This window comes from Simochromis diagramma, unplaced genomic scaffold (assembly GCF_900408965.1).
Source record: "Simochromis diagramma unplaced genomic scaffold, fSimDia1.1 OVJJ01000571.1, whole genome shotgun sequence".
Classification (NCBI taxonomy): Eukaryota; Metazoa; Chordata; class Actinopteri; order Cichliformes; family Cichlidae; genus Simochromis; species Simochromis diagramma.
Window position 1 is genome coordinate 1656623 of NW_024386885.1, and position 24467 is coordinate 1681089.

Sequence of the window (24467 nt, forward strand, 5' to 3'; positions counted from 1 at the left end):
GAACATGTTGTTCCTTTGCAGGAGCTGCAGAACTGCAGACAGTAATGCTTTCATCTAGGAATGCATGTGAGATCAACCTTTGCAGAGACATCAGTATGTACCTGTCATCTTTGCAGGCATGAGTAGTGTGCTTGTCATTTAAATTGTTAAATGCTAAAATGCTAAACATTTGTAGCAGCTTGTGGTGGCCTACAGAATAGTAATAATACTGGTGTTTTTATTGGTGTAATGTCTGTGGGAGCTGCCACTTGAACTCAAGCAATCAACCAGCCTGCTTGTGCTGCATTCACATTATACCAGACCTTTACTGGAGTGCTATTTTGAGGAGTTTGGTTTTGCCAGTTTTACACTGATAAATAACTTTCGAAGCATTTTAAAAAAGAAAAAAAAAGGAATGTGGGCAAAAGTAAGCAACCGCAGTCAGCTGTTGGGATTAAAGTGATATTAGAGCATATATAAGGAAGCACAGAATGTATAAACAGGCAATGTGTACAGTTCTGCAGTAAAGCAGTCATCATTCATGCTACATTTTGCTTATCTGACCACACTGTGTCATGATTTGAATAATAATGGAGTAATGTATGGAGTGCTGAGGTCACGGGACTACTTCTGGCTGTAAATTTTGACTGTACAGCGACTCGGCTGCTGCTGAAAGTATTAACCCAGGGCCTTATTTATGCTTGAACATAGTGTTAAAATCACTCCTGAGGGTGAAAAAACATTTGAGGAGGTTCTGAGAGCTCCGTTTTCAATTTACAGGTCGGAAATCATCGTAACTCACCTAAAATGCTTTGTCACTGTGGGTTTAGTCAGGAAAAAAAGGAGGAGCCAACAAGAAAACCCAGGCAGCAGTGACCTTTATGGTGGGCTAAATAGTGGGTTGGCATACCAAACCGAACATGTAAAAATGGGCAGATAAAAAGACAGAAATGTGTCTCATCAAGTGCAAAAAAGTCCTTCCAGTCTCTGAAAACTCTCAGAAGTGTTTTTTTTGTCTAATTTGACAACTTGGATCTTTTCATGATAATTCATGAAAGATGCAAGCGGCAATAAGTCACATTAATGTGCTGGACAGCCACTTATTTTAAGTCTGGAGATTGAAGAGATAAAATTGTTTCCACACTAAAGTCACATTAAATTAAATTATTTTCTCCATTAAAGTCAGAAACGAGGATGAAACAGGGTGTGGTTAATCGTGTGATTGACAAGTTTTAAGTGTCCACCCCTCGGTCATCCAGCGTCAAACAAGCTTGAAGTTTCACAAAAGGACTTTTCTTACCAAAGGGTGATGTTATGGTGACAATGTCCATTTTCTGAATACAGCCTTTGACCGATCATCGTCGGGTTTTTGTGTGGAGCACCCAGCAGAAAAGTTGCGCTGCACTTAACTGCACACTGAGGACATTTGATTTTTCAGTTTGACTTTAAGAAGCATTAATCTTGTTTTCAGGTGATGAGGTGTTGCAGTGGAACGGGAAGTCGTTGCCAGGAGCAACCAAGAAAGAAGTGTACAACATCATTCTCGAATCCAAGGCTGAGCCTCAAGTGGAGATTGTTGTTTCGAGACCTATAGGGTGAGTTTGCTGGTACTAATGTGTACCGGTCATTGTTAAAGTACCACGGCTTTGATTTTCCTTCTGACGGACTTTTGATGTGTCTCCTTTATCTAAAAGCTCTGTGAACCGAATTATGTCCAAACACCTCTTGAGAAAAGTGTGTAGAGCACATCAGTAAGTAGAGTTGCTGAAATGGGTGGAGCCCCTTCCCAATGTATCTTCCCTGAAATCCTTCAGATCCAAGAAAGACATCCCCTTTTTTCCACCTGTTCTTCAGTCCTTGGCCACCTGCTGTTTTTCCCACACTGTTAATATGACTGACTGGTTTTTTTCTTCTTCTACTGTCTTAGAAACTGTTGTTGTTTAGAGATATATGCCAGCTGAATGACACATAGTAAGGGAAGATTTGTATACACTCTGTGACTCTTCTGCTTTTTACAGAGACATCCCAAGAATCCCAGAGTCCTCCCACCCTCCTCTAGAATCTAGTAAGTTTTTATATCACCAGCTTAACAGGCTTTATATTTTAAAATGTGCTTTCAGTTAATGTTTTTTCCTATTATTCATTCTGTTGATCCCTCAGCAGGCTCCAGCTCCTTTGAGTCCCAGAAGATGGACCGTCCATCTATATCCGTGATGTCCCCTACTAGTCCCAGCACTCTCAGAGACCTTCCTCTGGTTCTGCCTGGACAGCTCTCTGTGAGTATCAGGAACAAACACAATGAGGTTCATCTGACTGGATATAGATTCGAAAGGATGCTAACTGCCTTTATGCATTGTTACAGGTGAAGCTGTGGTACGACAAAGTGGGCCATCAGCTGATTGTCAACGTCCTTCAAGCCATAGACCTGCCACCCCGACCAGACGGACGACCTCGAAACCCCTACGTCAAGATGTACTTCCTGCCTGATAGGAGGTCAGCTCATTGTGTTCATTTTTACTTATTGAGCATCTCACGGGTATTTCTTCATCTATAGTTTTTATTTTGAACAATAAAAAAAACCATACTGTTCTCCTTCTTGCACACTGAATGAATCCATGATTTCTTCTCTCTTCCAGTGATAAGAGTAAACGACGGACTAAAACGGTGAAAAAGAGCGCTGAGCCCAAGTGGAACCAGACCTTTATTTATTCCCACGTTCATCGGCGAGACTTCAGAGAGCGCATGCTGGAGATCACAGTGTGGGACCAGCCTCGAGTCCAGGAGGAGGAGAGTGAATTCCTGGGCGAGGTGCGTGACAGCCACTGTCCAATCAAAGCCATTTTATTGGTTGAACTGTAAAACTTGTAATAGACACATCAAATTCCCTAAATCCACATTTTAACCTTAGTAGAAGAAACATACGTAGATGGTAAATGGCCTGTGTTTGCATAGCGTATTTTTTACATTTTCAAAATTAAAAAAATAAGGTGGAGATCAACTGAGAAAACCAGTTGCTAGATTTTCTGGACTTTAGGAAGAGGGATGTTGTCCCATTATTGTCCGATAGAAGACTCCAGCTGCTTAACAGTCCTGGTTCTTCTTTGTGGAACCTTTGGTTTCATGATGCTCCAGATGTTTTTAGTTAGTCTGAACCTCAGGTAGGCCTAATCACTACACAAACTCTTCTACTACATCTATCTGCGGTATCTATGCTGTTGGAATCGATACAGTTTGGCATCATCTAGATGCAAAATGGAAGGTCTTCCCTGAATGTCAATGTAGATGTCATATAGAGGAAAGCATGCATTGCTCTAAAACGTGTAGATACTGTTGAGCATTGACAGTGTTTGAACTCTTCTTTAGTCCAGAGGATGTGGTGCACGTGTTTTAAATCCTGTCCTGTCTGGCAGCTTTTGGAATCAGAATGCAGAAGGACACGATGAACCTCTGTGCTTCTATAAGATGCACGTTTATACCCAGTCATGTTACTGAGCTGTTACCATTTAACCTAATTAGTTGCAAACTGTTCCTGCCCTCACATTTCTAGCCTTTTGTTCCCTCATCCCAACTTTTGTCTTGCTGCCATCAAATTCAAAATGAGCTAATATGCTATCAAATTGTTATTTATCTTGTAATGCCTCCCGGTCCAGCTCTTCAGGTCGAAGCAATGTTTTAGCTCCTCCCCTCTTAAGCTCCTCCTCTCTTGGCTCTTAAGTAGACTTTCTTCTCATTGGCTGCCTCTCATAAATAGATGGTCGAAACAGCAGGCCAGAGCTGTTTTGGAGAAGAAATGAGAGATATCTGGTCTTACTGACTTCATTCAGACAAGTATTGATCATTTACATCAATAGTTCCAGATAATATAATTACATAAATAATTCTGCCAGCTCCCAAATGTTTCCCAATATCCCATAACTGGAAATCTTGGGATTTTTACTATGTTTTAAATTAAAGACACTTCTGATTACAGATGAAGATGATAGCAAGCAACCATAATTTATCCATAAAGGATTTTTTACTTACAGGAGTCACAAAACAGCAATACAAACTTAAAGAAAACAGTAGATAAAAGAATATAAACTTCAAAAGAACTGTTACTCTAAAAGCAATAAGAAAGTGAAAACAGTTTTTATAGTTTTTAAATGGTTTTTAAAAATTAAATGGTGCAAACATGTTTCTCAAATACCGGTCTGCGGAGAGAATAACAGGGGGAACTGTGAGAAACACCCATCACCCAAAATTTGCTAAGTCTGCCTAACATATGATTTAATTTGTTGTATATTTACTGAATATGATTGCCTAAAGTTTCATTCTCTGAGTGGATGAAACTGATTTTCTTTTAAATGACTTCACACGTGTGAAGATTTCTACTTTCCATTTTTCTCATGTGCCACCCTCCCTTTCTGTCCCCCTCAGATCCTCATAGAGTTGGAGACGGCCTTGCTAGACGACATTCCTCACTGGTATAAGCTCCAGACACATGACGTGTCCTCTATACCTCTGCCACAGCCCTCTCCATACCTCCCACGGAGACACGTCCATGGAGACAGCCCCAGCAAGAAACTACAGAGTATGTGTGTTCATTTATTTGCAGGCTGTGTGTCCTTTAACCAACAGTGTTTGAGCGTGGTGGCTAACATTTCCTGTTCTGAGCCTTCTCCAGTGTCCCTCTCAGCGTGGGAGAATCTCTCAACCTTACCCTGTCTTGTGTGTGGGTGTTTTGCGTGTGCGTTTGTATGTGTGCAGGGTCTCATCGCATCATTGATACAGAGTTTGATGATGGTTTGATAGTAGTGACTAAAGGTGGGTGGGGGTCATGGTTATTGAGCGTTTCCTCGTAGTAGCCTGTAGGTGCCCAGCACTGCGTGAGAGAGCATCCTTGTGCATCCTCCCTTCATGTCCTGTGGAAACCTTTTGGGTCTGCTTCTATAAATTTCTAAAAATTTAACCTAAATTAAAATAATTAATTCAAGCCGAATCAGCAAAAACACCCGAAAGTATTTTGCAAATCATCACATTTCTTACTGGGGTGCAGATTCTGAATTTTTGCGTGAGGCTGCATGAGCATTTTCTCCTCTTTTGCTGGGTCTTAGAAACACCGACGCACTGAGTGCATGCTGCACTGCAGAGCTGCAGTAGTTCACTGCCATTCCACTACGTCTCCTGCAATCCTGCATGCTTCTATTCCTGCTCCTTACTTCACTGAAAGCACACTGAACACAGACAATAGAAGACATTTTAGCTACAGCTGCTTTGCTGCCTGTTTCTGCCCTCGCTTCAGTTCCAGTGTGCATTGATTTAGACATTAATGCAATTTTATTTAATTTTTTTGGTAGCCTTTAAAATGCCACAAGCATGATCAGGATACTATTTGAACATTACTATGATTTTCTTTTATTTTCCTTGTCATTTTGTTTTGCCTCAAATAACAGAGCTCTGTACTACAATACCCATAATTCTTAGCCACAGCTTAAATCGTGCACCACAGGTGATGAATTCATTCACTCAACTATTCATTCATTGGCCAAAAAAAGTGTTAATTTTAGTTGCAGTGCAAGTGTATACCTAACTGCATCTTGAGAGTCCGTTTTTATACATAGGTTGTTGTTTTTTTGTACTTATCCAACCAGCGATGCTTCCTGAGTATTCTTAGAAGCTCCCCAACTGGCTGCTACCTTTAATGATCCATACAAGACATGATTGAGACCTTCGCCTCACTTCACTTTGCACAGTTCTGTTTCACATCCTGTCGTTCATATTTAAAGCTAGAGTTGGCAGACGTCTAGAAAGACCAAACCCCGCCCCCAAAAAACACCGAGCCAATGTCTCGGTGTCTCTGCAGAACACAAGTGGGTGTTCATCAACCATCAGAGCAGGACGAGCAAAGTGACCACTGGCCTCTGCGCTCTACACTCCTGTCCCAGAATCTTGTCAGATTGCTGTAGACCATTTCCAGTAATTCCCACGTGCGGTTAAATCAAAGTAAAGTTTGCAGTTGTACATCTTTGCATTGGTGGCCAAGAGTATTTTCTGTATCGTTAACCATTAATGAAACTTTTAAATCGTAGCATGTCACATGTTCCCAAATGTGAAGAGGTCATAAGCCATACACCCCCCTCCTTTCACCCTATGTCTTGGCACGCCACTCAACCATTCCATATAAAGTTAGGTTAGGGTTAGAAGCAACGTCAAGGATTTCTGCCAGCCTAGTTAATGGTTCAGGGATGGCGTCACTGTTTTTTGACTCCTTAATGAAATGTCCTGCAGCCCCCTCTCTCCTATAACTGTCCTAACTCCACCCCATCAGACATATATAGGCTATACATCAGCTCCAGCAGCCAGAAGGCCATCAACCAACTACATCAAGACCATCACAGAAAATTTAACTTAGCATCTTACCAATCCAGGGAGCAATGAGAGGTGCTGAATATAGTTTGTCATTCGCTCCTGAGATGAGATGTGTTTTAGTGCATTAAATGTCCCTTTTTTGGGCTGCTTTGCAATGTACGTAGTTGCTGTCGGTGGAATAGCCACTTTTAATTCAGGAATATCTGCCACTTAGTAAAGGGAAGTTCCCATGAATTTGTAGAAGGGCCAATTAGAGTAGCTTCTCTTTGACCTGTGATTGGCCAGCGTCTCCCATCACAAAGCCAGGAGGAGGTGGAGAAGTGTAGGTTTCTCTCACACAACAGGAGATGTTTTTTTCCTGTAAGACTCAAACATTACTGCCGATCTCAGCTTTAAATGAGGCTAATGCTCTGTTATTGCATTTTTTTCTGTATCATGTGACTTACTATAGCTTTGTAGGCTTGTAACTGTAAATGTCTGATCTGTCATCTCATCAGCCACTTCATGGGATTAAAACAAGCTGAGCTCAGGTCTGACAGACACATTTGCAGAAACAGTCACATGACCAGCTACACTGCGTTTGCAAGCTGCTTATTTGCCTGTAAAACATCCAGATGTGATGTTTTACAGTCTGTAGGTGAATGGCACCTGTAACGGTAGCGAGTAGTATTGACTCATTACAACTGGTGCACCCTTACCTAAGGACACAACTAATGCCTGGATGTGTGTGAGTGTTTGTAACCCTCCTGTGTGTATGTTATATCTGTGTGAATCTTGAAACATGTATTTTGCTTGTTTTGCACGTGTTTGTGTGTCCACACTGGATCTGTGTGCGGGTGCAGGCGCAGAGCGTAACTCCAGGGAGAGAGAGCGGGGCAGCACGTTGGCTGTGCCCGAGCAGCAGCGACCCGTCCAGCACCGCTCGCGCTCGGTGTCGCCTCACAGAGAGGACACGTGCAGGGCTCGGTCTCGGCCTGCACACGTGCCCATGCAAAGGTGAGTTACACCGGGGAGTTTTACCTGCTGAACTCTGAGTGATGATTTGGCAGGTGGGGGAACCCTAAAGAAAAGCTTGACGTTGCTTGTTAATTTGTGGACTGCAGCTGCGAGGATTACTGCTCGACAAGTCCGCTGCTGCATTGTTCTGGTCACGGCAGATGGCTGCCCTCTTTTGAGCCTCTTTCTGTTGGTTTCTTCCTGTTAAAAGGGAGTTTTTCCTTCCTACTGTCGCTGCTCACAGGGTGTCGTCTGATTGTTGGTGCTTTCTCTCTGTTATTGTAGGGTCTCTATCTTATTCTCTAAAGCACTTTTAGCCAACTGTTTGTGTTATTTGGTGCGGATAACTACAAAATAAAACCAGTACCGGTACCAAATAAAAGAAGATTTATTCATAATACACAGGAAAAAGCCCTGGGAAAGTGTTAATGATAAAAGTTAATGAGTTAATGATAAAAACGATTTAAAAAAATAATGATAAAAACCCTGAAAACCATAAATTTCACACACGAGCCTTAACTCTCACGGCCCGGTACCGGGATGGGGGACCGCTGCACTAAACCATCTGAGATGTGACGTTACCAGATTCCCTGCTGGTTCTTTTAATCAACATAAAATAAAATAATAAAATATAAAATGCTTATTTAGTATTTTATTGTCACTATTTGCTTTTGAATTTAAGCAGAAATTAAGAAAAAAAATTGATTTAAAAAAACCAAAATGAAGCTCAGGGCTCAGCCTGAGCATGGCTGCTGTGTGTAACAAATGATTTAACAGTAAAACTGTAAACAGTACAGCTGTGTAACGCAGGCAGGACAGGGCCCAAAATGCAGACTCACGGAGACGGGACCTCCAAACTACAGCTTTATTTACTGGGAGAAAAAGCGACACAAAACTAAAAAGTGAAAGCTAAACACACGGGGAACACAGCTGACACGAATTAACGTGACGCCACAGGGGAAGCAGAACTAGACACACCGAACATGGAAGCCCGAGACCTTCACAATAAAACAGGAAACGGAGGAACATGACACAGAAATGGAGGAAAGGCAAAGAGGGAGACAAGAGAGACGTGGCAGACTGGGGAAACATGGATAAACATGGGCAGGGGGGACATAGAATGAAACAAGGGAAACAAGACGCAAGAACTCACACAACATATGTACACACAGACACACAGAGAGAGACACAGAGGGCAAAACAGAGATGCTAAACAGAACAACCTAGGCACCGCAGATTAAACTCAAGACTACCAACGTGGACTTAACCATGAACCATAATAGAAAATGACATGAAAATACAAGAACACAACACACTGGGTCAAATGACCCAGGCACACAACAGACTCTGTGTGTCACAGCTGGCCAGATGTAAAGAGTAGATCGTATTCACCATTCTGACAGATCCCATCCCAGTTTGGGGAATATTTAATGAATTTACTTCTTTGGAGACCCACATATGGATGCTTTTGATGATGCTGTCTATATATTTCAATAATTGGAACAGCTGGAAGAGACAAACCACCTCAGCTCTTGTTAACATTTCATTAACCCAGGGAGAAGCTGGCAGTGCAGCAGAAGTTCAAATCTAAAATGTTTGATTGAGTGCCGGGTCTCCACAACATGGGTCACATTTCATGGGTGGTTGACCTGGAGAGTTTTTCTGCTTTTAAAAAGCATAAAACAATAATCAACAAAAATAATAAAAAATGTAAAACTACAAAACCCCAAAACATGCCAAACTCAAAACTCTGGGTCCAAGACTCAGGGACCTTAACTGATACGCTAAACAAATCTGTAAACCAGAAAACACCACGACAGAGCACAGCTGACAGAAAATCATTAGCTGTGTAAATTCCTGAGTTAATGTATTTATTTCCCTTTGCACGCTCAGGCTGCAGCTCATCTCAAATGTCAAATCGACATCTTAGAGCTCTGAAACTTCAAACTTTTAGCTATTCGGTGCGCTCAGCTCTGATACTGTCCCGAAGCCAAACCAAGAGTGACAAATCACTTGTGTGTGAAAGGATCTTTACTCATTGAATTTTTGGTGATAAATAACCAACAAATGGACTGATTGACTTTGTAATGTGCCCTAGTCGCTCTTCTAGCTTGTGTTCAGCACAGCAGTTGCCATGGTGATCTAGCCAGGTTAAAAGGCATCCACCTTCCTGGTACTGAAAACTCTGACTTTAGGCTCAACATGCCCGAACAACACATTAATCTTGCTCTGCGGTGCAGGCAGCATTTACCTAGAACGTTTCAATCTCAGTTCTTACCCCTGCTCATCGTGTCTCTACATCAGATCTTCAGTCAGATCTCAGTAAAGTGAGAATAAACATGATAAAGTCACAACTTTATAGTTTTTTCATTTTATCGTATTTTCTTTCTTTTAATGACTGCACTCATTTTCACATTACATATAGAAATGACATGTTTTCTCATCATCAGGAGTTTGGATGAGATCCACCAGAACCGCCACCACTCCCACTCCCCCTCCCATTACCACGAGCCCCACTTGGAGCACCAACGCTCAGGTGACTCGGACTACGAGTACTCTGAGGACAGGTAACCTGCTGTTGGAATCTCCTGGGATCTTCAGGATGAGGGGCGGGGCAGTGAAAATCTCTTCTAGTTGACTTTTTTACTTGTAAAAAAAGAAAGATTGACATGTGTCAGATCAATGGTTGATTCTCTAACAGCGAAACTGGCCATCATCAAACATGACCTTCTGGGGCTTTGACACAATTATATATATTTCTCAAAGGCTGAATATTGTTTTTGTTTATGTGTGTGTAATGTGATCTTGCCAAACTATTTTCTACTAATACTACTAACAGAGTGAAACTACCCATATGGAAAAGAAATAGAAAAAGAACTTGTGGTAAATGTTGAAGTTTTATGTGTATTTTAAAGTTTCGGGTTCCTTCACACAGAACATGTGCTGCACTTGCATCTGTAAGAATACTGGACCTCTGTTCTTCTTTGCATTAATTAAAAATATTTGTTAGATATGTAGAGCAACAGAAAGGAACACTTAGGAAGTCTAAGCTGTGTTTACACATGTTGTACGTCCACTCGACTGTTAAAACACACCCGTGCACTGCTGGTGCCGTGGTTCTGGGTTAGAGTTATGTACAAATAATTTCTTTATTTTCTCAGTTTTTACACTGATTCAAGTTTTACTTCCTGCTGTATCGCACGCACAGCACTGGTATTTTACTTCTGAGTCGCCAGATTATGTCTTTGATGGTCAGATGGTCTTTTTGCTGTGAAGCAGTTTCTGGGAATCCTCGTGTGCATCTTGGGTTTCCTTGCATGTGGAGGTGTTTATGAACGACTTGGGTTTTTGGAGAGTTTCTTTTTTTTCCTTCCTCTTCTTAGAATTTTTTGCCCCACATGATGCAAATTTAGGATTAAGGATTTGGATTTGGGCAGATTCCACCACTTTGCTCTGTGTATAATTGAGTGAATTAGATGCTGGATGCTTTAGTTTCAGATTGCAGCAGTGCAGTTATTGTCTCCTTTATATCTTTAAATCTGTTTACTCATAAAAGTGGCCTTTTTTGCAGTTTCTTCATGCAATATAATTGTAGGAAATTAAATCAAGTGCACATTAAATGTGTGCGAGTGTGGATGTTTACGTAGACACTTATTTACACCGAATAGTCTCACGCTGATCGCGGCAAATTGTGAAAATACAACAACAACAAACGTTGTTGAGCCTTTTACGACACGTAAAACTAAACTCTTCTAAGCTAAAGAGAATTTAACAGAACACGTGACAGCCCTGCTTGATAAGAACATGCCGCTGTTTCTCCCGCTGTGCTGACGATGTATTCAAACCACGCAGAGCATGAGCAGAGCAATGCTGTGCAAAAAGTTGCTGCAGTTCAGGAAAGAACCTCAGTGAACAGGAATCAAGCTTATTCAAGCAAAGACACAGATTATTTTAGTTTCCACAAATACATCAACAGTGTCAACAGTGCATCTGAAAGGAAATGGCACACTGTCACGTGTGGAGAGGAAGCAGCTGGTCGCTGTGCTTCGTGCCTCGTCACAATGGCGGCTGCCATACTATGTGCTGCTGCTGTTGATGATAATGACTCACAGAAACGTATTTTACTACAGTCCAAACACATAAAATGTAAAACTGCATTTATGTTTGCACAACCTTGCACCAAAAACATGATGGAAATTTCCATTTCGGAGCTGCAGACTCCAGATTCATTCTGAACGATCTCACCAGCGCCCGTGTGAAACCTGCCCACAGAGTGGGAGTTGGTCAGTGTTTTATTCTTCCTACTGCAGCCACTGAATGTGGACGGTGTAGAGCTTTTCTACTGTTAAGCCATCATAGACAGTGCACAGCCCCCTTTGGACTCAAAATAGAAAGTGCACACTGTAGTGGCGTTGCATGCCACTTTCTTAGGAGGTGTATGTAAAACATGAACATTTACTACAGGAGTGTATGCACAGGTTTATTCTAAGTCTTTTCCATATGGGATTCTCTGCTGTTGAACGGAGACTTGATTGAAATCTCAGAATTATGATTTCCTGGTTTCTGTCATTCATAACTTCACTTTACCTGTCTGAGTTGCCATCCTCTTCTTTTGTGTTGTTTTTCATTTGTTCACCCATCGTCATGCCAATGACAGTGAGGTCCTGGAGATGCACAGGTCTGTCCGGGGCGGGAGTGCCGAGTGCCTGCACACAAACAGGTAAAAAGAAAAAGAGTAGCTGTCATCGTTTCCATTTTCACTATACTTTAACAACTCCATCTTAACTCTTAAAGTTGGCCTTTTTAATGCGAAAGGAACATGCTGGTTATGGTTGTGTCTGTTATTTCTGCTTTTCTGCACATGCATGAACACAAAAGTGTCACGAGTAGTTGTAGCACACATAAATTCAACTGTCTCATAACAGTGTATGCGGGGATTTGAGCCCCGCTCGGCACCTGACCTCAAAGAAGGCAAAGCTTTGTGAATAATTTCTTTTATTTCGTTTTTTTTTTTTGCCGTGGATGTCTTCTCTACATAACAGCAGTTATGGATTGTCTTTCCACTTTTTTCTTGTCTTCCTTTACGTGCATGACCTCCGCTCATACAACCAGGAGCATAGGTAGATACAGCAACACCCTCCCCCCCAAAATGCCCCTGTTAGTAAACGGTATCCATAAAGACATTTACAGGTAAGCTTTTAGCATTAAAGGCAGTCCTGCAAACCCTTCTCTGTGCCTGTCCAGCTTTCCCAGACTCATTTGTGGAGTTGGTGGGCCATTTATTCGTGGCAGTGATCTCTCAATGCAATAAATGCCCATATGTCTCCCAGGCCGCTGTGCTGATTGTGCGTGCTGTGGTCGGAGTGTGTGCCAAGTTGCTTTGTCATGGTGCCGCTTCAGTGAGATGTGTTGCTTTCCCATCTGCATTACACAATCTTTTACATGAGCACACTGCTAATCTTACACGTGTAGCCCATCAACTACAAATCATAAAAGAAACACAATTGGAGTAGTTGCAGTTTCTAGTAACGCTGCGTGTGAGGGTCTAGCAGAGCTCACCTACTCTGCACACTTTGCACGAGCAGTTCACCTGAACCAAACAGTGAGTCTGGAGATATTCATGTGTGAAAACAGCTTGGGCTGACCAACGGGTGACCAAAACTTTTAGGGCCAAGGATCCATTTAGGGACACAAAAGCATGATTGTAACACCAGTTTAGCTATTTGCGACTTCCCCTTACTTGATGGTTTGGACGGTCTGCAGAAACAAACTGAACTTGCTAAACTTTTAATTACTGTTGTTACTTTTATTTAACCAAGAAAGGAAACTCTCGAGATTAACACTCTTTTGCTAGAGTGTCCTAGACCAAGACAGGCAGCATTAATCCGTCTACTTTTTGGATGGATGGAGAAACTGAAGCTCCCAAAGAAAACCCACTTAAATTCTACACAGAAAGTCCCGTCCTGGGTTCGACCCCTTTTACTGTGAGGTAACAGTGCAGACCACTGAACATTTAAATAGCATTTTAACTCGATTTCTGTCTTCCTCCGTGCTAATTAGAGCGCTGGCATGCTGTTGACATTGTAAGCACTGGCATTAGCATTTAGTTTAAAAGTGCTGTGGCTAAATGAAGCCGAGATGGGCTGTTAGCCTGTCTGTAGACCCTTAGGAGGCTTACAAACAAAAGAAAGTAGAAATGTGGAGAATGGAGATTGCTTAATGTTAAGAACTTTCACAACTTGTAGTAATCTTATGCAAAACCATTGTTTGCCTCACAAAGTGTCCGCTTACCAGGTTAAACTTGGGGGCAGTGCCATTTAAGTGCGTACTAGCAAGGGCTTGTTGCCTGTTGTGTATTAGTATGAAGGGTTGCTCATAATGTCCAACAACTTTAACTAAAGAGCAGAACAAGTGGTTTTAGTCTTATTTAAAGGAACCTGATGTTTGTCTCCATCGAGTCTCATGAAAAAACCTGAATGATGTGAACAGCTGTAGCTTGGCTTGGGTTGAAGTTGCCAGAGTACCCTGATGATGACTGCTGGTTAAATGAAACCTGAGGATGCTTTGCAGCTGATGGGCTAAAACACACGAAGTAACATCATTTTTCAGATGCTGATGATGGAATCAGAGAGTGTATGTATGTAGTATCTGCTTACTTTCCCTTTTTCCTGCTTCTGACTGCTTTCACAGAACAGTAAACGCTCATATATTTTTTGAAATATGCTATTTCAGTTTCTTTCCAACATTTAAAAGCTAAAATGTATTCCACTCTGTATAACTTGGTGTAGCTTAGCCCCAAAAGTTTGAAAAACAGGGGGGAAGCATTCAAAAATCCTCACTTACAATCTGACTGCAGCAAAGATGGTAGTAACGGTATAGCTCTTTAAGCAGATTCATTGCAGTTGATTGGGGACATGCCCAGGTAACCAGTGCGGGGGAAATAGTGAGACTTGCTTCATGAAGGTCTTTGGGGGACACGATGGGTTTTATGTGGACATTTCATGTAGGAGCAGTTCCCTCCATTTTTCTCTGTTCTGCTCTGATAACAGCGCGTACATCCTATAGATCTGCTGCAGCTCGGTTTCCTCGCCACGTGTCGCCTCTGCAGCTTTAGATTGTGTTACGTAATTGGTGTTACATGTAATCTTCCTGTACGTATGTGTGCGGGGCCAATCCACCAGAGAACAATCTCTACGCTCGGCTCTCTGAAGTCACAGACTGCATGTAGCTCATCTCGTGGGCACGATGCTGCAGGAAGCCTTGTAATCGAGCTGTTACATAAGCTGTGGACAGGATGCATTAAAGCTACCCTGCTTTATGTTGCCATGTAAATGTTCTACTTCATTTGTTAATTTCATGTTGTTTCCCCTTCCTGCACTTATTTGGCTTGTTTCTCTCAGTTGTGTGTGTCATTTTTGTTTTCCTTTGTCTCTCTTTGCATGCGGGTCTTTCCCCACCCACTGTGGGCGGGGTTTCTGGCACACAGCTCCACCCTCCCCGCATGCCTAAAGAGCAAGCCGCCCCACAGGCAGGAGGGGGGCAGCGCCTTGCCTCGTAGCATCCTCACACACCGTGTGCTCAGGTTCACTGATGAGGTCACGGTTAGGTAAGAACACACCCACTTCACATGTCCTCCCACCATTGGTCCTCTTGCCACCCAGAACTGCTTCTTTTCCCCTTTGGAGCGTGTGCTGGTAAAAGCAGGGTGTTACTCTTAAGCTCTTGTTGCCGCCCGTGTCAGGCGTTTGGCCTCAAAGCGTCGTGTGCGACGTCATGCGATGGCAACGAGCCGGCCATCTGTTGATAGTAGCTGTTGTCAGCAGCATGATGTGACACAGCACAGACATGCAGCGGAGCTCTGCTCTCCTCGCTCACTCCCAGACACACGAACCGTCCCTTCTCCCATGTAGACCTGGTTCCCATGACAACCTCCCATCTGAGTGGTCTCACTCTGCGAGGCCGCGAGGAGTGACTGGCGGTGATAAATGGAAACACAGCATCAGAGCCATTACCGTTTTAATGCGCTGTCTCATGGCCTCCCTTCTTCTCTCTTTGTCTCTCACTTCTTGTTACCTTTCTTCTGATTTTCTCTGGATTTTCTTTGTCCCTCTTTCTCTTATCAACCCTCCCTTTTTTTACTTGCTCGCCTCATCCTTTCTCCTTCTCCCTCTGTGGTGGTCTCCCATCTTCACTCTTTGCCTTATTTTGTTATCTTTCTTTTGACTATTTCTGCTGTATCTCTTGTTCCCCTTCCCACTCATCATCCTTCTGTTGTCAACATCTTCATCACCTCGCCTCCTCCTCGCATCCTCTGTCCCTGTGCATCTCTGTTTCTCTCTCTGCTGCCCTGTTGTGGCGGTGCAGTGACCTGCAGCCGTCGTTGGACAGAGTGAGGAGCGCCAGCACCACGTGTCTGAGACCAGACTTTCACTCTACTGACAGAGACAGGTATCAGAAGAACATGCACACCATCACCTCTATCTGCACTCTTTTTCTGATGGAGTCATTCAACTTTTTGGGTGTTAGGATGCTGCATGTCTCCACTTCCCTTCACATCATGTGCCCCTTTCATACATGAGTAAATTTGCCATTATACACCCTCATTTAAAAAAAATAACCCAACTCAAACTATCTAGTTGTTTGCATATCTCAGTTCATTTAACCTCCAAGACAGATGAAGGAGTTAAACAGGAACAGATAAGATTATAAACCACAAAGGTCCCAGCAAGCATAACCGAGTGCAGCTTCTCTCAGATATTATTTGCAGATATGCTTATTCAGTTTCTTCCCAAGAGTCATATACAAGATTGATTCCACCCTGCAGTCAGTAAACAGAAAAAATGGCAACATGGATACTGTGCATTTATTATTTATTTATTTGCAAATAATAAGGTGAGGATAAGGAGAGAGATCGGCCAGTAAATCAACAGCTTCACCTTCACACTCATCCCTTTCTGTACGTCTCTACCTGAGCCAGTAATCCACCGTTTCCCATTGGAGAATCCTGGCCTCAGACTTGGCGATGCTATTTCTTATCCCAGCTTCTTCAAACACAGCTGCAAACTGCCCCATTGTAAGCTGGAAATCCATTGAGCAGGTCCACATAGCCGCAAAAAGCAGAATCACAAAAAGCTGACAATCGCTGTCATCTTCACTGCAGATAGAAATTCTGTCCGTACCGATTATCATGAGCCCTGGTGGAGTCTGATTGCTGGTATAACTGCTGACCGAGCTCTTGTTAGGAACATATAGGGATGTAACAGCTGGTGACACCATGTCTGATCCTCTGTAGTCTGTGAGGAAGGTTTAATTTTACAGATGCAACAAAAACTGTGTTGTTATAATTCTAGTTCTTCTGGTATTTTTACCACCGTGTCAGTTTGTTTGCTCACAGAAACGTGTCTCTGTGGAGCTTTCACCTGATGTTGTGCCATGAAGTTGAAAGCAGCCTTCACTGTCCCTTTCCTCACTAACAACCTCTCTCCCACTGGGATGCTCCTCCTCCCTCCCACCTTCCCACCCCTCCAGGTGTTCCAACTCTTTGCCCCGAACGACTCCCCCAAGCCCCAGGATCTTAGTAGAACATGTGGCCCCTGAGGAAGACAGGTACACCGGGTCCACCCCCCTGTGCCGACCCCTGACACGCTGCGGTTCTGCTTGCCTGCTCATACGTCCCTGAACTCTCACTTGAAAGCCTATCCTGTAGCCTGAAGCTTGTCCTGTAGTGATATGTACATCGTAGATCTTGTGATCAGCACCGCTTCCAACCCTTTCCTGTAAATATTTGTTGTCTAAGGCTGTATAATCTCTCCTTTGTTGTGCTGCACCTGCTTCTCTCTTCTGAATTTCTTCACTTCTCTGGCTTGAAAGCACTTTTGCAGCTATGCAGCTTCCATAAACCAATAGAAAGACTGAGTTTGAACCTTTTGTAGTATTTCTTGCCCAGAGCTCAGTTGGGCCATTCTCTGCATCGCCATTTTCCACATCGTGTTTGTTTTTCTTCCTCTCTCTCTGTGGCCGCTGTGTGCCAACACAGGCAGTCTAACAGTTCTCCAGGTCCAAACTGTCCAAAGGGCAGCAGAAAAAGCCTGGAGGGGGACAGGTAAGCTCATTCATTCATTCATTTACCTGTGTTTCCACCTCATTACCCTAATCCCTTCCTTTTTCTCCAGAGGGATCATATTTAACCATCTGTTCCTTTTGGTCATGTGTGGAATTTGTTTTTCTTGTTCAAATCTAAGAAATCCTCAGAAAGACCTTAGATACAAACACATTGATCCATATTTGTGATTCGTTTTGTACAGTAAATGGAGCTTCGCTGACAAAAACTGGGTTTCTGTGTTTTATATGTTTGGAATTAAGCAAGAAAAAAAGCCTTTTTTTAATAATCGAGAAGCCAAACTGACTTTTTATTCTCTGTGCAAAGTTATGTTTGTCCAATCTTCCCTTCAGTGTTGTGTACTTGCGCACCTCTGGATTGCTTCAGGCACACATCACAAAAAAAGAGCCAAACTTTTCTCTCAAAGACCTTGCACAATGCACAAGTCAGGAAAATTCAAAAAACAGTGAACATGGTTCTGGCTCGGACCCTGCTGACTTCTCTGCTGAAGATAGAAGGCTATTTGGCAGGGCGTAGTTTGTTTGTTTTTTAATCATCTTAAACATTAAAGTACAGTCAGTTTGACCCAGAAGATGATGCTCTCCATCTAAACTCTACAGTGAAATTAGAGATCAGTGATCTGAAAATAGAGCTGAAGATAGAGGCAGTGCTGAAAGCGGTTCAGAGGTGCATGATGACACGGCTTTGAAGAACAAAACAGATAAATTTGACTCGGGTCAAGTTTTTGATTGTTTTCTTGTATTATATTAGGATTTTCTTTACATTTCATAATTGTAATATGTTAAGCCCCGCCTTCTGTAAGCTGACTTTTTCTGATTGGCTGCCCCTTTAGATTAAAAACAAAAACAAACTGCAGGTGGGCCGATTAGACCATGATTAATATGACCATCCACCACTGAAACAGACTGTTTGTGTTGTTTTGAGTTGCTATCTTTCTGTTTTTATTCCTTTTTATTTGCTGATGGCAGTCGCATCCAGCCCACCTCTATCCTGAGGGGCAGTAGAGGGAGAGGAGGCCCTCTGAGGCCCTTTGGCCAGACAGTCCTGTCAGGGTCTTGTCCTAACTCACCACGGCTGGACAGGTGCATGCTGTTGCCAGAGCCCCGCCTCCCCTCACCTGGTTTCCTCTCTGTTACACTGAGTGCACAGATACTACCTATATCAGCCATATCCCAGTATGATCTTTATGATATGTTGCTCACAAGTGATGTGATATTTTTATAAATTGTCTGTACATAAAGTATTTGAAGTATTTTGGGGATCTGTAGAAATACTCAGACACACTCGGTGAATCTTCCTTTGCTTCTCCTGCAGCTTCACTGATGATTCTGATCAGTTTCTCTCCTATCTTGACCTTTGACCTTTACCACTGACCCCAGTTTGTTGCTTCTGTGACTGAGTGTTGGGTCTCACTTGAATGAGAGATTAATCTCTTTATCATTATATGTATGTATAACTAATTTTCGCACCTCCTTGTGTGTTCATGTCCTGCAGAGCACACCCTTATGGCAGCCCGACTTCCCCAGCGGGGACTCCCTCATCAGGTCGCAGGGGCAGGCAGCTCCCTCAGCTCCCCGCTAAAAGCAGCAGTATAGAGCAAGGTGTGTTGTGTGTGGAGAAAAATTCATAAGAAAGAACATGTATCGCAAAAGTTTGATAGTTGTAATCATTCGCATCAAACTGTTGTCAAAGTGAATAACTAAAAGGATTTTTAAATGCATCAGGTTTGTCCCATTACTGGACCAGTGACATCAGAACAACAGCCCTGCGCCGTCACCTCAGTGTGTATTATAGTGGCGTTTGTCAGATGTCTGCTTCACACCCTGAAATTTAGGAAAACACGCCCCTTCACAACAGTAACCGAGCTTATTGACAAATGAAAAGTGCATGAAGGCCAAAGCACACCTTGTATTGTTCTTTGACTGACAGCAGTTTTGATGAGTAGCACTTATTAACACCCTATGATTAGAACGGGCTAAAATTAGAGAGCCTTATAATAATGAGTAACTGTAGTGACTGAACCTGTTTTAAAATTCTGGATTGCAGCTCTACCAGCTTCAATGCTGCACCCTTAAAAGTTAAACCCTCTAATTATGGTCACATATTGTGTTTTATAGCCAGGTACTGGGACCTCCAGGTTGAAAAGGGTTAACAGCCTTTAAATTGTCAGTGCAGAGGAGTGCTGAGTAGATAAAACTCATATGCACTTATGTAGGCTGCGCTCATGTTTGACTCTATGCCCACAGCTTCAGTGCCTTTAAGGTTTTTTTGCCCTGAATTTTGTCTTTCATCTGTCGGATTACAAAGACGTTTAGCGTACAATAAATCTCTGTGTCCTTCTCACCAGGAGTGAGATTTGAAAATTACATGATGCCATTTGAAGGACTGTAAAAATGATCAACTGCAGTGTTGGGTCACTTCAAACAGCAGAACTGAAGCATGACAAATGGTCACTCTTTAACCCCTCAAGCCCGGCGCTATTAAATTTCACCTGAAAGACAATATCTCCAATTTCTGTCACCAACAGCAGCACAACAGTGAAGGATTAGGATGTGGAAATGCATATAATGAGTCTCCACATCACAATCACCAGGCTGGAGTGAAACGTTCAGCCACATTCATGTTGTTCAGGGACAACACTGCACCGTTAATGAAACCGATTTAGCCTATTACATGTAAGAGAGTTCATAAAAACAGACTGAATGTGAAACTTTTATTTGCATTAACTGCTGAAGAAAAAATGTCTTTTTATGTCTGTTTGATATAATAATCAGATAGTGATTGTATAATTCAGTCAGTCTTATTTTAGTATTTTTGATCCACTTTCACTTGTTTTATTAACGTTACTGCATTTCACTATTTATACAAACTCAACATTTCCTGGTGGTTTAAAATTAAAACCTTCACAGGGTTTCACTGGACTAAACATTACATGTCTCAAAAAGACTTTTATTTTGAAACATTTGTGGAAAACTCATACATTCAACTCATACCTTATTTCCTAAAAGGTAAAGATGTATTTAAAAATGATAAATTCTGTTATTTAACTAGAGAAAAGGTGGTTGCGAAAAAGTGAGTTGCGGACTTAAATGCAGTATCAAACAATCAGCCTTTAGTGGCGTCGATGCAGGAAATAGCAAAGTCTAAAATAATCCAGAGCATATGCCAAACAGAGCTACTGCAGGGAATAAGTTACCAGAAAACTCTAGAACGTCCTCAAGGACACAGAACGAGGATACAAACAGCAAAAAGGGACAACTGAACAAAGGACAAGGGGAGAGTGAGACAATATATTCATAGAAGGGTGAGTGAGAGTGGAGACACCTGGGAGACGCAGCTAAACCAAACAAGTTAAAACCTACGAGTAATGTCAGGGACTAGAAAGAGAGAGCATATTTCCCTACATGTTGTCTTCACTTCTTTGGCTTCCTGTTAAATCCAGAATCAAATTTAAAAGGTCCCGTCTTATCTTAATGACCTTGTAGTACCATATCACCCTATTAGAGCACTTCGCTCTCGCTCTGCAGGCCTACTTGTTGTTCCTAGAGTATTTAAAAGTAGAATGGGAGGCAGAGCCTTCAGTTTTCAGGCCCCTCTTCTGTGGAACCAGCTTCCAGTTTGGATTCAGGAGACAGACACTATCTCTACTTTTCCTTCTTTGATAAAGTATATAGATAAGGCTAAATCAGGTGACCCTGACTCCTCCTTTATGTGCACTGCAATAAGTGTAGGCATGGGGGATTCCCATGATGCACTGAGTGTTTCTTTTTCACTCACTGTGTTTTTATACACCTCTCTGCATTTAATTATGAATTATTATTAATCTCTGGCTCTCTTCCACAGCATGTCTTTATCCTGACCCACGACCATGACAGTATTATTCTTAAGTTTAATTTCTGCTGCATGAAATTAGCTAGATTTTAAGACTTTAACAGACTTTAAAACATCAGTCACTGTCTGGTAGATTTCTCAGCACTCACTTGCCTGCTGATGGCGCCAAGAGTCTTAGTATATTTCCAAATTCTCTCAAGTGGCGCTTTTTCCAAAGAGCTCCGGGTTGTTGGTGTTCTCACAGTTGTGGAGTTTAGGAATATGCGCTCAGGTGGGAATTTATTTTTTGTGCAACTCTAAAATGTAAAATAAGTTTAACAGCTGTTTGATTGAAAGCATTAACTTCAGGGAATTTGGTTTTAGTCCCTCTAAAACTTTAGCCTATGTCAGTTTTCCTCACTTTCCAGTGCTATTACAGTATATGTGTGTCCTTCTGGTTCACATTCACTGGTTTTCTCTGCAAAGATAAATCTTTAAACACTAAAGTAGGATTTCACCTAACCATAAATCCAAATCCGGCATTCCCAGAAGACCTGGATTGGAATTTGAAATTTAAACTTTTTCAGTGCAGATCTAAAGTGTCTTTGAGTCTTCCTGATGGAGTTTCCAGTGCACATAATGCTCCACCTAGTGTCAGAACCCATGTCCTGCATCCACAGGAAACACCATCCAATTAAAACACGTGTATTTTATTTTTCTTCATGGGTTTTGCTTTTTTCTCAGTGTCATGCTTTTATCCATATCCTTTGTCTTTTTAAAAATGTTGTGCCTCAGCCCTCGCAGTGGAGGAGCGAGCCCGACAGCTGCAGATGAAAGTACATTCCTACCGGCCTTCAGCCTCCCATGACCCTGAGACAAACCTCAAGACCAAACGGGAGGTGAGTGTTTGTATTCGCTGCTCACCTCTTCCTTCTGGACTTTATAAACAATGTATTTGTTATTTATTCGTCCTCAGTTTGAACAAACGTACTGAGCTTCCCACCCTCCTTCTCTTTACCTCCATCTTTAGATGTATGCAGAACAGAGGCGCAGCAGCGACAACATGTCGGCCAGGTCTTCAGACAGCGATATGAGCGACGTGTCGGCGATCTCCCGTGCCAGCAGTGCCTCCCGCCTCAGTAGCACCAGCTACATGTCTATCCAATCAGAACGGCCCGGGGGACGACTCAGGTCAGTTGTGACTGTAAAGGCTGCTTTTTAACACCACAGCCATCATTTTTAATACTCTAATTAAACCCAGATGTCGGAGAAGTGCATGCTGATCACAGTCTGTCTTTCCTTTTCTTGCACGCCACTTGCCGTTGCATGTTTGTGTCCTTCTGCATGCTCTGATTCTTCCACCCACACGCACGCAAACACATGAACGCACAAACACACATAACTCAGATCCAAGTCATTAGAGGAGGACAAGAAGGACAGGAGGATCTCGTGGGGGGTGGATGGAGAGGAGGAGGAGGAGAACGAAGGTGGAAAGAGGCAGTTCTCCGAGGAGCTGAAGCACAGGAGACACACTGTGGCAGGAGACACGAGAGAGTCCAGGTAAAGAGTTCTCACACGGTGAAGCCACCGATGATGGCAAACGGGCCATCTGCTCACTGCACAACTAGGTCCACATAGACCTCTCAAGTCCAAAGAAAGGCCGTCAGAAGCTATTAAAGGTGGAAACATAAGCAGTTTATATAGAGGTGGTTTACTATAGTTTATTGTAGATGTAGATGTGGAACCTTTCTTTCTGGAGAAAGAAATCTCCAGTGAAATCTCCATATTTATGGGTAACTCCTGTTACCCATCTGCAGTGGCTCGCAGTGGCTTTAACAACAAATTAGGAGAACTAGATCACAGATGTCAAACATAAGGCCCGGGGTCCAGGATCACTCCGGCAAAGACTCCACCCACTCGGTGGCTTTGAAAAAAGTGAAGGAACGTTTTTGGATCACCAAAACATTTTCTATAATTTTACACATTTATAAGAGTTCATTTATTACAACAGCATTTCTCTATCATGTTTGTTTATCACTGAGACACAATGAGCACTTTGGCACTTATTTTTCTAGGATATCTGTAGATCTAAACATCTATCTGTAGATGTCTCAAAATATCTCAAGATTAAAAGTGTAGATAAAGCTCTTAATGCTGTCAGAAAGGTCAGAGTTCAAAGTTTTAGACATCCCTGAACTAGATTTCACGTTGCTGTAAGTGATTTTTTACATTCTCCAGTTGTAAAAATGTGCAGCCTGAACACTGAATTTTATACCCCGTGTCTGTCAACTTATCCACTTCATGTTGCTGAACGTCAGAAGCGGCGGTGGGCATGGATGTAAACACCTGAAAGTCCAAGTCGAGAACAGAAAATTTAACAGTGTGTGAGCAGATTTGTTTGCTTTAACCATCAACCCGGCGGGCTTATGTTTGATCTGAGCCTGGACTTAAAATTAAACTCAGACTCTCTTTTTTTAAACTGTTACTGTTCAAGCTATTAGCCTGCTAAATCAAATAGTATACTTTTGATTCATTTCCATAAAAACAGGTAAACACTCCCAAGTCAGCCTCAACATGTTAAGATATTTTTCTCTACCTAAAAGTTTTTTCTCTGTTATTAAGATTAAGATAACCTTAGGGTGCTGCAAACACACATTTAAAAAATGTCCTTTTGTGTTACACAGCTTGACGACTTTTAATCACGTTAACAGCATTAGTCCCATCTGTGGTGCTAATCATTCTTCCTCCCTGAGCCATAGGTGGATTCAAAAGTCAGCACCAAGACGAGTTCCACATAAATCGCTAACACAAACACGAGTTGCATAATTCAAAATTAAGCACCAGCTGAACTAACACTACACATTTGGGAAAATAAGAAGCTGAGCCAAAAGGATCAACATCAGTTGACCTGAGACGGCTAAAAATAGAGGGGAAAAACAACCGATTAAAAAAAAGTGAAAGGAACCTTTTTTTAGGAAGAGGGTACTAGGAGGGAAAGAGTCTGTCAGATCTCACTTTAATATTTATTTTGAAAGTAGATATTTAAAACGTTTCTTACTTTCTGTCAGTTACATTCTGTTAAAAACGGCGGCCAATGTTTCAAGTGATGAGGTCACTGTGTAAGTAATTCCTGTCAGCCAAAAGTTCAGACTCAAGGCTGCTTTAAAGCTCAATTACAGGCTGTTTTTTCTACCCTTGGATTTGTATGATGTCA

At 42.3% G+C, this 24467-nt stretch overlaps 1 protein-coding gene across 8 annotated transcripts in view; it reads left to right on the forward strand.

The window, feature by feature from the left end:
* rims1b (regulating synaptic membrane exocytosis 1b) overlaps positions 1-24467 on the forward strand; it is an 82661-nt gene that overhangs the window by 41827 nt on the left and 16367 nt on the right. The window contains exons 10-26 of one of the 8 annotated variants that reach the window (XM_040033478.1): positions 1451-1574; positions 1998-2044; positions 2140-2255; positions 2342-2472; positions 2616-2787; positions 4396-4549; positions 4726-4782; positions 7170-7323; positions 9774-9890; positions 11981-12043; positions 15688-15771; positions 16852-16929; positions 17360-17425; positions 18412-18618; positions 18938-19044; positions 22049-22152; positions 22284-22444. In XM_040033478.1, the coding sequence (XP_039889412.1) occupies positions 1451-1574; positions 1998-2044; positions 2140-2255; positions 2342-2472; positions 2616-2787; positions 4396-4549; positions 4726-4782; positions 7170-7323; positions 9774-9890; positions 11981-12043; positions 15688-15771; positions 16852-16929; positions 17360-17425; positions 18412-18618; positions 18938-19044; positions 22049-22152; positions 22284-22444 (1942 nt within the window). The other 7 variants (XM_040033479.1, XM_040033480.1, XM_040033482.1 and 4 more) reach the window with 7 other exon arrangements.